The sequence below is a fragment of the Schistocerca americana genome, chromosome 4, assembly GCF_021461395.2.
Source record: "Schistocerca americana isolate TAMUIC-IGC-003095 chromosome 4, iqSchAmer2.1, whole genome shotgun sequence".
NCBI classification, from domain to species: Eukaryota; Metazoa; Arthropoda; class Insecta; order Orthoptera; family Acrididae; genus Schistocerca; species Schistocerca americana.
Window position 1 is genome coordinate 243,194,129 of NC_060122.1, and position 14,131 is coordinate 243,208,259.

The window sequence follows — 14,131 nt, forward strand, 5'->3', positions numbered from 1 at the left end:
CTTTCTGATATGGGTGCAATAATTCCGTTATCTTGCAATTCCTTAAGTTCAACAGTGACTTTATCCCGCAATGCAATGGGAATAGTTCTGGTCCAGCAAAAGTTCAGCTGAGCATTGTTATTGAAGTGTAATATGTGCAACAAAATTGTTAGCCATGCCTAAACCTTCAGAAAAGAGTTCCGGGAATTCTTTTAGCAAGCTAGCTACACTGTCTTTTGCATTGAATGCAGACACTGACAACACATTGGTCTGAATGTTAAAGCCAAACAAATCAAAATAATAAAGACCAAATATGGTCTCACACTTGCGTGATTGTAGTACTGTAAAAGTCACTGTTCGCGTATGCGAGCGATACATGGCAGGCAAAGTACATGTTCCGAGAATGGGAATGTCTTGTCCATTATAAGCAGTCAGTTGCATGCTAATGTTAGACAGGGGTGGGGAGCCTAGCAAGTGACAGAGGCACCCATGTCCAATTGAAATTTGACACGTTTCCCACAATTAAGTAAATGAACAAGAAGTTTGTTTGACTGATGTATCACTGACAAAACTGCATGCTTGCTAGTTGCAGTCTTGGAGTATACTGCATTAACGACATGGGCCTTGTGACTAGATTTTTGTGAGTGAGTGGACTGAATTCTGATGTCTGTTCCATTGCAAACATACGGATTGTAAGTATCTTTTCCTACCACAAGTGTAACACTGAGCTTGTTGGGAGGGGCAGTCTTGGCATTTGTGCCATTAATAACATCTAGGGCAAGACTTAATTTTGCTCGCCTGTTTAGCGAACTACTTACGCGGTGTGGCGAGGTGTTCTTTACTCGGCTTGGCAAGCGCACGCCGCCAGTGATCACAACTAAGGGACTCAGCCTGTCAGATAGCTGGCTGCTCAAATGTATGAGCTAACAAGATACCAGAATTGTACTGATCTAGTATTTGCACTAGCTGCTGAAATGATGGATCAGACTTTCAAAATTTGTTCTCCGAGTTTGACGTCAGGTACATTGTACATGACTGCATCACACAACATAATGTCTGAATATAAAGCACCACAAGCACATTTGTATTTGCATTTCCTTGTCATACCTTGCAAATCTGTTACCCACTCAGGATAAGTTTTTTCCGACCGTTTTTTGCAATTGAAGAATTGATACCTAGCTGCTACCACATTTACTTGTTGTTCATAATTGTGCCATAGTGACTCTCTTACACTGTCATACGCAAGTTCACGCAGAGTGGCGTTAGGAAAGATTTTTTGAATTAATCTGAACACTGCACTTCCTGCCGGGGATAATAGATAGGTAAGTTCCACAGTACCTGGTACGTTGTGGCAAGTAAATGTGCCTTGAGCTGTGATAACCACTTGAGCCATTCCTCTTCTTGTTCACTAAACTGTCGAAAAGGTGGTATAGCAGCTGTAGTAGGTGGAGCTCGTTCTGTTGGGTGTGTAGCGTTGGCCAGTAGCTGCTGCACTGTGTTGAGTAGTGCTGACATTTGCTGTGTCTGAAACTGAAACATTTGCATTAGCTGTGTGGCATCTAAAGCTTGTGGCTGTGGCACCAGACAGGATTGGTGGGCATGTTGGAAGACACAAATGCAAAATATATGCAAGGCAAGCAATGTAAATAATGACAAAATCAAATTTTCTGCAATGCCCATCTGAAAAAACGAATTAGCAGAAAGACAAGAAACTGTTAAAGGAAAGCGAGTGCCCCAGCAAAGTAAAGACGAGAGAATTAAGGTGCCAGCAAAATGCCGTGGCCATTAGGGACAGAATTTGTATGTAACACCTCGTAACCAGTTGTTGGTCTTGCCCACTCGTCTCGTATGGGGTGCCTAAAGGATGTGACATTCTTGGAATGCTATACAACAGTTCAAGCAAATAACATTAGTAGTTTTATTTCTATAAAGCAAATTAACAATACTTAACTTGGAGATTTACAAGGAGTAGTTGCAAATGATGGGCATCATGCAAACAGTAACATTCTTGGCTATGCAATGTTCCTGCAAGTTTTACACACATCACTGATAACTAACAACCGCGATCCTGAGTGCGACCTGAGTGACCAAGGCTGGCATGAGCGGCGCTGTATAGCTGGTTTGAGGGCGCTCCTGTCGCAGTGCGGTCCTATTCTGCGCACCATTGGCAGACGTCGTTTCACTGCCTTCTCTGGTCTTGCGTTCTTCGTCTTCGTTCCAGTGCTTGTTGTTAAAACAGAACAAAATCTAATAAAGAGACTGCCTTCATTATGTTTGTTTGCCTTTTCCAGAGTATTGCTGTGTGGTTTGGGATCTTTACCAGATGGGATTGTGTGGTGGTGCTTTATGTATTGGTTTTTATACATTATGAAAAGTTGAAGCTAATGTTATTGTGGTTGCTTCACAGCTGGAAAATTATTTACATCAGTGACTCAGTTGTGATGCTTCTCACAGTTAATTTGCCTGACATGGTGTTTTTATATTAAAAGATGCCACAACAAACATATTACAACGTGCTACTTAAAATAATGCATACATTGCAGTACTTAATAACAGATCAAAAGAAAAAGTGAAAGGCCGTCGGCTCACGGCTTTCTATTATTTTAGTTTTACGACCACTAGCTCTGTATCAGAATGAAAATCTTTTCAACGCCTGTGGCTTAAGCATACGACTTTTTTCTACCTCAGGGCTTTAAACTTGTGGTCCAATATGCAAACAAAATTCTGGGTATATGACTGTTTGTTGTTAAAATGTATTTTTGTTAATTGTTTTTACTTTTGTGAAAATGCAATGCTAAGGAGATTCTCGCGATTTCGTTAAGTGAGGAAGGGAAGAGAAGGAAACTTTTTGCTAGAAAATAGAGATTGCAATTACATTCGCAGATCATATTAATTGATTACAGAGTCTTCGTTATTTTTCTGAGAAGAGATAATACTTATATCTTTGAAAGTTCACACAGTAACATATTTCGTTAAGACGTCAAGTTTGTTATATTTGCGAAGTTATTTAATATCATTTTTATCACTTTATGTGGCAACCACCACAATTGACAGGGCTGTTGTAAAAGCTCAAAGAAGTGAATATCTCTCTCTCTCTCTCTCTCTCTCTCTCTCTCTCTCTCTCTCTCTCTCTCTCTCTCTCTCTCTCTCTTTTTTTAATCATCATCAAGAAAAAGGGTAAAAGTGTCATTAAAATGAAGGCGTTTCTCATTGCGGTGAGATCTTTTCATGAAATTTCAATCAGCAAGATTCTCTTCCAAGTGTGAAAATATGTTGACGCACACCCACATAGGAAGAAATGACAAACATAATAAAAAAGAGAAACTGGAGCTCACATGGAGAGATTTAAGTATCCATTTTTCCCCACCTGGTATTTGAGAGCAGACAGGTAAAGAAATAATCTCAATTGTTCAATGAACCGTCTGTCAGGACTTGGGCGAGCTGCAAAGTAGTCATGTAGATAGAGATGCATGTTTTTGTCCCCTTCTCATTAGGCAACTTCATGTGCTCTTAAAGGGTATGCTTGTCTCTGTCAGTTGTGCCTGCATTGTTGCTGTTTTTCTTTTTTAAATTTATTTTTTAGTAATACTATGTGTTAATGGCAGTATAGTTGGATCAATTGCCCTGTCCTTCCCTGAATTCATATAAAGGTTTTCAGTATGTTGTATCTTGCAGCATTCAGGCTTTGAAGAGAAGACATTTTGTTTAAACCAAAGCTGGTAATAATTTGTTGGCTGTCTAAAATAAACCAGCATGGCACACAGTGTGTTCCAGTGAGAACATATTCTCCATTTTGTACAAAATATCCTCATCACGTGTATCAGACCATGCTGAATAATGAAGATCCAAACTACATGTAAGTGTGATGACATAAATAGATCTTTTCACACTAAACATATCCCAAATACAAAATATGGGGCTTGTGAAAATTGGCAAAGCCTGAAGCTAGTCAGCCAGTGAATAATTAGTAGCTTTGGTGTCAAACATTTAAAAAAAAAATTTCTTCAATTCCCTATGTTAATTACTTTTGAATACATTATGGGAGTGACATCGTAATTCTGTCAGAGACAGCAAAGGACTTGGAAGAGCAGTTGAACGGAATGGATAGCGTCTTGAAAGGAGGATATAAGATGAACATCAACAAAAGCAAAACGAGGATAATGGAATTTAGTCAAATTAAGTCGGGAGATGCCGAGGGAATTAGATTAGGAAATGAGACACTTAAAGTAGTAAAGGAGTTTTGCTATTTGGGGAGCAAAATAACTGATGATGGTCGAAGTAGAGAGGATATGAAATGTAGACTGGCAATGGCAAGGAAAGCGTTTCTGAAGAAGAGAAATTTGTTAACATCGAGTATAGATTTAAGTGTCAGGAAGTCATTTCTGAAAGTATTTGTATGGAGTGTAGCCATGTATGGAAGTGAAACATGGACGATAAGTAGTTTGGACAAGAAGAGAATAGAAGCTTTCGAAATACGGTGCTACAGAAGAATGCTGAAGATTAGATGGGTAGATCACGTAACTCATGAGGAAGTATTGAATAGGATTGGGGAGAAGAGAAGTTTGTGGCACAACTTGACTAGAAGAAGGGATCGGTTGGTAGGACATGTTCTGAGGCATCAAGGGATCACCAATTTGGTATTGGAGGGCAGCATGGAGGGTAAAAATCGTAGAGGGAGAAAAAGAGATGAATACACTAAGCAGATTCAGAAGGATATAGGTTGCAGTAGGTACTGGGAGATGAAGAAGCTTGCACAGGATATAGTAGCACGGAGAGCTGCATCAAACCAGTCTCAGGACTGAAGACCACAAAAACAACAACATGGGAGTGACTGTGATCAATGTGTTACAAATATTTACCATTAAAAACAGTCTTGATCACGATTTATTAATTAAGTGACCGATTTCGACCACTACTGTGGTCATCTACATCTACATCCATACTCCGCAATCCACAATATGGTGCGTGGCAGAGAGTACCTTATACCACAACTAGCATCTTCTCTCCCTGTTCCACTCAAACACAACAAGGGAAAAATGACTGCCTCTATGCCTCTGTACGAGCACTAATCTCTCTTATCTTATCTTTGTGGTCTTTCCGCGAAATGTAAGTTGGCGGCAGTAAAATTGTACTGCAGTCAGCCTCAAATGCTGGTTCTCTAAATTTCCTCAGTAGCGATTCACAAAAAGAACGCCTCCTTTCCTCTAGAGACTCCCACCCGAGTTCCTGAAGCATTTCCATAACACTCGCGTGATGATCAAACATACCAGTAATAAATCTAGCAGCCCGCCTCTGAATTGCTTCTATGTCCTCCCTCAATCCGACCTGATAGGGATCCCAAACGCTCGAGCAGTACTCAAGAATAGGTCGTATTATTTTTTTATAAGTGGTCTCCTTTACAAATGAACCACATCTTCTCAAAATTCTACCAATGAACTGAAGACGACTATCCGTCTTCCCTACAACTGCCATTACATGCTTGTCCCACTTCATATCGCTATGCAATGTTACACCCAAATATTTAATCGCCGTGACTGTGTCAAGCGCTACACTACTAATGGAGTATTCAAACATTACAGGATTCTTTTTCCTATTCATCGGCATTAATTTACATTTATCTATATTTAGAGTTAGCTGCCATTCTTTACACCAATCAGAAATCCTGTCCAAGTCATCTCGTATCCTCCTACAGTCACTCAACGACGACACCTTCCCGTACACCACAGCATCGTCAGCAAACAACCACACTTTGCTATCCACCCTATGCAAAAGATCATTTATGTAGATAGAAAACAACAGCGGACCTACCACACTTCCCTGGTGCACTCCAGATGATACAATCACCTCTGATGAACACTCACCATCGAGGACAACGTACTGGGTTCTGTTACTTAAGAAGTATTCGAGCCACTCACATACTTTGGAACCAATCCCATATGCTCGTACCTTAGTTAGGAGTCTGTAGTGGGGCACCGAGTCAAAAGCTTTCCGGAAGTCAAGGAATATGGCATCCGTATGATACCCTTCATCCATGGTTCGCAATATATCATATCATCTTCAGACCATTGAGTAGGAACCTCTTTCTGCTAGAGAAACACTACTCAGTGACTTTCTAGCAGAAAGAGGTTCCTACTCAGTGATTCTCCAGCAGAAAGAGGTTCCTACTCAATGGTCTGGAGATGATCACAGTAGTGGTCAAAACCGGTCACCGTAATTAATAAATCGTGATCAAGATTGTTTTTAATAGTAAATATCCCTATGTTAATGTTCAAATTCTTCCTCTTCTCCCACCTTTCCCCCTCCCATTAGTCTTTCTTATAGTTACAGAGAAATTAGATTTTCGACTTAACACACCTTTAGTGAAGATTGCTAGATACTGTTGCATAGTCCAATTCTCGTCATGTTTGTTGTTAGAAAACATCGTACCATGTACAGTTATTCAGATTTAAAGAATTTTGTTTTTACTTTACTTTCTTGTGTACATTCATTCTTGTTTGCCATCTGAAAATGATGCAGTCATTGACCTGTTAGATGACTTGAATATTGTGTGCTTTACTGTACACAGTTGTGTTGGAGATACTCACTTGACCATGCTTTCTTGAGTACCAGCTCTTGCAGCTATTTATTGGGGGACTTTATATTGACATGAAATGTGAACCATTGGTACATATCTCACACAGCCCTCTCTAACCCTGGGAGCAGGGATTATTAGTGGGAAAAATGGATACAAAATTAAATAAAATGTAACGTGGCTTTTGCTTATACAAAGAGAGCTGCTGGAAGTAAGAGTCACATTGAGTGCCTAAAAAGTACTAGAATTGGAAAAAGTGAATTTTGTTTGTAGTCAGACACTGTACAATAGTATCGTAAACCAAGGTATACTTCCACCGATTTTCAGATTCAAATGTGATTATCATTGTTTTTTAACTCTGTGATATTTATGGTAGTGAACATAGGGGTATGTGTGAACGGATTACAAGCTGATTAATGCAGAGGAAGTAATGGGAAAAATTGTAGGTGCTCAAAGTTAGCATGGATTTAGGGATATATTGACTGGCCTATACTTCCAAAACAATTTTGTCAACTACCATTCCATTTTTGATCAATATTTCAAAAACACAATGAAACTCTGACCATCCAGAAAGAAATACATTGATCTAAAGTTTTCTTGAGTGCTTTATTAAGCATCATAAATGAAGACAACCTAGTACAGTACATAAATAAAACAGTGTAATACATCATCAAAATTATAAATGCAACAAAAGGTACTAGGATGGAATACCACACACATAGCTCCAAATTTAGTTTTTTATAATACCTTCAGCTTCATCCACCTTAAACTGTAACCCTCATTTCAAAACGTCTGGTGCAGTTATAACTAAAGTTACCTGGTCTTCACTTGTCGAGGCAATATCTGGCACTTATAAGCCCAACTAACTTCATTCCTTGTTTCTGGAGCTAGTTGATGTTATGTGTTGCACCTTAATCACTGCCTGAACCACACAAGCTTGCAATTTGATCAATATAGAGTGTCATTTGTTTTTCTTAATTGCAGGCACATTAACAGTTACAAATGAGTCTTTGTCTGTATAAGAATGGTTAATGTTCATATTTGTTAGTCCTCCACTGTCATTGGCTTCAGCATTGTTTAGTAAATTGTGTATCTGTAATCCTGGGGTAACAACGACCAGTGGTTCAAAGTAACTCTGAAACAGAAATCATAGTATATTGACAGATATATATACATGTGAACAATAAACTAATCAGTGGTCTGTTTTGAGAATTAATCAATATAGTTGAGAACACCTATGTCTTTTCAGTTAAATGATGTCAGTGTATTATGCACAACCAGATTTTAAGACACTTTTTCCTACACCATTATAAGTTGTGACAGGTTCATGAACTGTTGTGCTTGAAAATTGGCACGACATGGCACCATCTAGTATGTATTGATGAAACTTTGTCACCAGATTTTAAGACACTTTTTTGTACGCAGTTATAAATTGTGACTGGTTGACGAACCGTTGCGTGAGAAAATTGGCATGACATGGTGCCATCTAGTATGTATTGATGAAACTTTATCACCAAAGGTATATGCTAAACACTCAACTGATAGCCAGCTGTAAAACTTCAGATATGTGAGTGGTCAGAGAAACCATGGCAGTCAAAGTGTACCTAGTTTGTGGTAGTAAAAATTGAGTATAATCCTGCACAACAAAGGGTAATGGAGATACATGATTAAGTTTGTAACAAGCATCCAGAGAAAAATAGGGTTTTCTTTAAATCCTTGCTGTTGGTTGCTGTGTTGTGCTCAATAGTAAACAGTGATTTTGTAGTGCTTTTATTCTTTTGTTGAGTAAATTTTCATTAACCCGCTAGTCAACAGTTGCATGCCATTGTCAGCAAAGATTTGTATTTCATAATTAAATTTATAAGTGAACAAACATTATACATGTAACATTTTCATATCTGATGAAAATTGCTTGGAAATAAATTTCATTCCAGTCTTTTTTCTTTTACAGTTCTCCTCTTCAGGAACTTTGCTGGATGATTTCCTGTATCACTGGAGGATGATACTAAAGTTTTATGAAAGAAGAGATTTTCATAGAAATGCTGTGGAAATCACTAATGTTCCAGCTCATCTGGACCAGTTATTGGAGGTGCAGCTTGCAGCTATTACCCCATTCAAATAAAAATGTGTTTCTAACTTCTCGAATACTGTGGATGTACTGTCTCATAGCATGGTTATCTTACCTAGCATTTTGATTAGAATGGTCACATTCAAATACAGTTTTCGGATGAAGACATATAATTTCTTTAATTTGTGATTTTTTTCAAATGGAGCACTTCTTATATTAGATTATGTTTCATGTTGATTTTTAATTGGAATAGAGGAGGGGGTGTAACTGACCAGTTCAGTCCATGCAGAAAATTTATGAATCCATTCATAGAACTTGAGTGGTTGTCAGTGGTAGAGATAGTGTTTTTTGTCACCAAATGCTGTCATTAGATTCAGAGAACTAGTATTTCACTCGAACGTATAAAACTACCTACTGTGAGCATATCATGCATAAGAATTGATTGCTGAAACAGATAAGGTTATGCATAAAAGGAAACACACAGACAGATTTCTCTTGCCTGAAATGCAAACAGGAAAAGGAGAATTTGATAGTAGTAGAATATACTCCACACCATTTTCTTTATGGTGGCTTGCAGGGTAAATGTGTTCTGGTTAAACTTTGAGTTGGTGACGGTATCAAGTGAGGGAAACACTATGATGTGAGTAACGTAAAGATTCACAGAGAAAGGTGCAGAATTAAGAAAATGTAAGAGGGATTTGGAAGGGAAGAAGGCACGAAGCATGAAAAATTAACATAATGGTGCAGTCTGCGAGAATATGTAACACAGAAAGGGCTTGTATGTGAGAAGTAGAAACTTGAAAAGAAAATGGTCAGCTTTTCATATGTAATGTTCTGGCTGGACTGAGACTTGAACTTTGGAACTATTCCTTTGGTGGGCAAGTGCTGTGCTGACTGAGCTATCCACCCTCAAATCTACTTTGGTCAGTACCTCTCTGCCTACCTTCCAAACTTCACGTAAGTTGTCCTGCATGCCTTGGGGAACTAGCACTCTGGGAAGAGAGGGTATTTGCAGAGAAATCGCTTAGTCACAGCCTAGTGCACCGTTTCCAGATGTCTGCGAAAGGCAAAGATCCCAGGTTTGAGTTCCCGTCCAACACACAGTGTTACTCTGCCAGGAAGTTTCACATCGGTATACACACCATACACTCTGCTGCAGAGTGAAAACTTGTAGAAAGTTACTCTTCTTTTACTTCTGTTTCAACTTGACCAGTTTTGTCAGAATTCCCAGTATAGCCTCCCCGCTTTACTGTTGCTCATCAAGCCTACAGCTTTCTTGTTCAGTTATAAAATTCTTTATTCTAAGGTAGCATCTGTTTTCCTTTTAAATTTTCCATATTCCAGTTCCCTGACATTTCATCCGCAACATTATCTGTATTCTTGGTGAACTGATTTAGGCTTGGGACTCACATTCAGGAAGGGTGGTGCACAAATCCCAGTCTGGACATAGTTTTCTGAGGTTTCCCATAATTACTTAAAGAGAATGCCAAGGACATTGTTTATAAGAGTATCTGACTGTTCTCCTTCGCTATCCTTTTCCAGTACTAACTTGGGCACAGCCACTAATGGTCTTGCTGTCAGCAGGACATTAGATACTTACCTTCCCTCTTTCCATCCGTTTGCTTGTCTTCCATGAATAGGTAGCTTCTTTCCATCTATTATTTCCGTGTGAAAATGGAAAAGATTGTGAAAATTGCTGTGTTGCTTTTTCAGGTTTCCAGAAAGCTTCCATGAATATATCATTAAAAGAAATGCTTTAACCTTTCTGCTGTATTCCATCTACAATTTGGGATTTCATGTGTACAATCACAATAGTTATGTGTAATCAGTGTGGATTTGAATGGTTACCTCACATGAGTGCAATTTGGCAGGAAATGTTGTACATTTGTGTGCAGTGTGCAAGAAACTATACTATTCAGATACTTGCTAAATTGAAAGTGGATGTAATGAGAAAAATTAAAGGTTGTGTATGTTTAGACACTCCACCTCCAATGAATCATGGACCTTGCCTTTGGTGGGGTGGCTTGTATGCCTCAGCGATATAGATAGCCATACTGTAGGTGCAACTGCAATGGAGGGGTATCTTTTGAGAGGCTAGATAAATGTGTGGTTCCTGAAGATGGACAGCAGCTTTTTCAGTAGTTGCAGGGACAGCAATCTTGATGATTGACTGATCCAGCCTAGTGACATAAACCGAAATGGTTTTCTTCTCTGGAAGTTTTCTGAAACCCGGAGAACCACAAGGATTATCAGTTGAATTTTTTATTGCAGCCATTCATCTGACAATGCTTCAATTATCATTACAGTATATACATATCTGGAAACAACTTTCCTTCCTTTATTATGCTCTTTGTATAATATGTAAGAGTTCAGCACCATTCTTGACATTATGTTAAAAACTACCTTCTTCCAGTAACGAAGAGTTCGCCTCTCATCAAAATATGCATACAGCATCATGTCTGATGTGTCTATTCCACCCATATACTGGTTGTACTGGTGTATTATTTCTGGCATTTTTACTGTTTTATTTTTATTTTGGACTTCAATGTCACCAGCACCAACTTTACGTGACAATAAGAGAACGGGAGTACTCTGGGATTTTTTCTCTTGGTACGCACATGCTAGCACCGGACATGACTTACAATACATCTTTTTCCCAATTCCAAGTTTCTCTCTAAATTGCTCTGGCAAATATTTTATGTTTTTCCTTACAGTGCCAGTAATGTATGTACCTAATTTATAAAGAGTTTTTACAAGTGGTACTGACATGAAATAGTTGTCCACAAAGATATGACATCCCTTGTTCAAATAATTGCCCAAACACAGTAGCTTCTGGACAACACAATAACCTAAGCCATGTCTTGCAATCTCAGCCTGATCTTCTTGGCTTTTGGCACCTTTGTAAGTATAAAACCCTAGACAATAGTGCATTATAGAGTCATACAGCATCGAGAATTTGATTCCCCATCAGTGGTGGTGTTTGTTTGGCAAATACTGTAATAGGGAAGTGTGACATTTAGTGCCAACTAGACTCTCATGAATAGTAAGTTGTTCATGAGGTGTGTAATGATGTCTAAATACAGGGTGATTCAAAAAGAATACCACAACTTTAAAAATGTGAATTTAATGAAAGAAACATGATATAACCTTCTGTTATACATCATTACAAAGAGTATTTAAAAAGGTTTTTTTTTTACTCAAAAACAAGTTCAGAGATGTTCAATATGGCCCCCTCCAGACACATGAGCAATATCAACCCGATACTCCAACTCGTTCCACACTCTCTGTAGCATATCAGGCGTAACAGTTTGGATAGCTGCTGTTATTTCTCGTTTCAAATCATCAATGGTCGCTGGGAGAGGTGGCCGAAACACCATATCCTTAACATACCCCCATAAGAAAAAATCGCAGGGGGTAAGATCAGGGCTTCTTGGAGGCCAGTGATGAAGTGCTCTGTCACGGGCTGCCTGGCGGCCGATCCATCGCCTCGGGTAGTTGACGTTCAGGTAGTTACGGACAGATAAGTGCCAATGTGGTGGCGCTCCATCCTGCTGAAATATGAATTGTTGTGCTTCTTGTTCGAGCTGAGGGAACAGCCAATTCTCTAACATCTCCAGATACTGTAGTTCAGTTACAGTAGCACCTTCGAAGAAAAAGGGACCAAAAACTTTATTGGCTGAAATGGCACAGAAAACGTTCACCTTAGGCGAGTCACGTTCATACTGAGTTGTTTCCCGCGGATTCTCAGTGCCCCATATACAGACATTGTGACGGTTGACTTTCCCGTTAGTGTGGAAAGTTGCTTCATCACTAAACACAATCTTTGAAACGAAAGATTCATCTGTTTCCATTTGAGCAAGGATAAAATCACAGAAATCGATTCTTTTAATCTTATCAGCTGCAGACAGTGCTTGAACCAATTTCAGACGATAAGGTTTCATAACTAACCTTTTTTGTAGGACTCTCCATACAGTTGATTGTGGAATTTGCAGCTCTCTGCTAGCTCTGCGAGTCAATTTTCCTGGGCTGCGAACAAATGCTTGCTGGATGCGTGCTACATTTTCATCACTCGTTCTCGGCCGTCCAGAATTTTTCCTTTGCACAAACACCCATTCTCTGTAAACTGTTTATACCAACGTTTAATACACCACCTGTCAGGAGGTTTAACACCATACTTCGTTCGAAATGCACGCTGAACAGCTGTCGTCGATTCACTTCTGCCGTACTCAATAACACAAAAAGCTTTCTGTTGAGCGGTCGCCATCTTAGCATCAACTGACGCTGACGCCTAGTCAACAGCGCCTCAAGCGAACAAATGTACAACTAAATGAAACTTTATAGCTCCCTTAATTTGCCGACAGATAGTGCTTAGCTCTGCCTTTTGTCGTTGCAGAGTTTTAAATTCCTAAAGTTGTGGTATTCTTTTTGAATCACCCTGTATATTATTGGCATGATCTACCAATGGCTGGTACCTGATACATGGGTCATAATCAGGATGGCCTGGTGCTGGACATTTCTCACTATCCACAAGATGAAAGAATTTCATAAGATGCCTAAATTGGTGGGCAGAAAACATTTTACCAAACCATGGAAATGTCTGTGACGTTTTGTGCTCCAGGATGAGAGCATTGTGGGCCTTTTATTGAGTCCCATATTTAGTAAGCATGCAATAAAACCTCTTACCTCGGTACTTGTCACATTCTTCTATTTCTTATACGGACAATGTAGCATGTGTAGTTATGAACTGTTTAGCTCAGTGATTTGTATCCAGTTACAATAAGCTGCAGCAACGTTGTAGTGAAGAATAGATTGAAATATTCTATCACAGGAGATTCTGCTGGTGGCATATGTTTTGGTCCTTGCAGCCCTTGAAATGGATGTGGTAACAGCTGTAGTGTTTCAGGTGCAGTTACTTCAGTGTATTGTACATCTTCCATTTCATCTTCACTTTCGTTCACAATATCGTCAAGTACATCACTGTCACTTTCTGAACTGTTGCTACTTTCGCTAAAGCACTCTGTATCACTAGTACATTCTAAAAGCTCACAAATTTCTTCGTCGGTAAGTTCTCTGCTGTGGCCTGGTATAGGTCGCATTTTTCACAAAAAGCGGAGAAAATAAACAAACTGTAAACTCTTGAAATGAAGAAAAACACACAGAAACAATGATAAATAACAGTACTGCGCAAAAACAAGAATGCAGAATGCAATAACAGAATGTAAACATGTACTGCGAAACACGACGTCAATAAACAAACGATGCAAAAGCGGAATAATCGAACGCTAATATTTCACAGAAAAGATGCTCAATTGTTGATAGCTATCGTCCTACATGTAGCTCGAAGCAAAGAGCATCTGTAATCAGCACGCCAACACCATCTAACGATTCTGTAAGCTAAACAAGACGAACAAGAGTACTGATGAATTGGCACCCTGACAGTATTTGCATCAGTAGGGGGTGATGATAGATCGTTTTACCTTGACATTCAAAGGGTTTAAACAGAAATGGATAGG

The 14,131-nt window shown here is 39.1% G+C and overlaps 1 protein-coding gene across 3 annotated transcripts in view; it reads left to right on the top strand.

Moving 5' to 3' along the window:
- Positions 1–14,131, top strand: part of LOC124613134 (FHF complex subunit HOOK interacting protein 2A-like) — a 196,579-nt gene that overhangs the window by 21,997 nt on the left and 160,451 nt on the right. For all 3 annotated transcript variants that reach the window (XM_047141750.1, XM_047141751.1, XM_047141752.1), the window contains one exon: positions 8,502–8,639. In XM_047141750.1, coding sequence (XP_046997706.1) covers positions 8,502–8,639 — 138 coding nt within the window. The remainder of the gene's footprint in view (positions 1–8,501; positions 8,640–14,131) is intronic.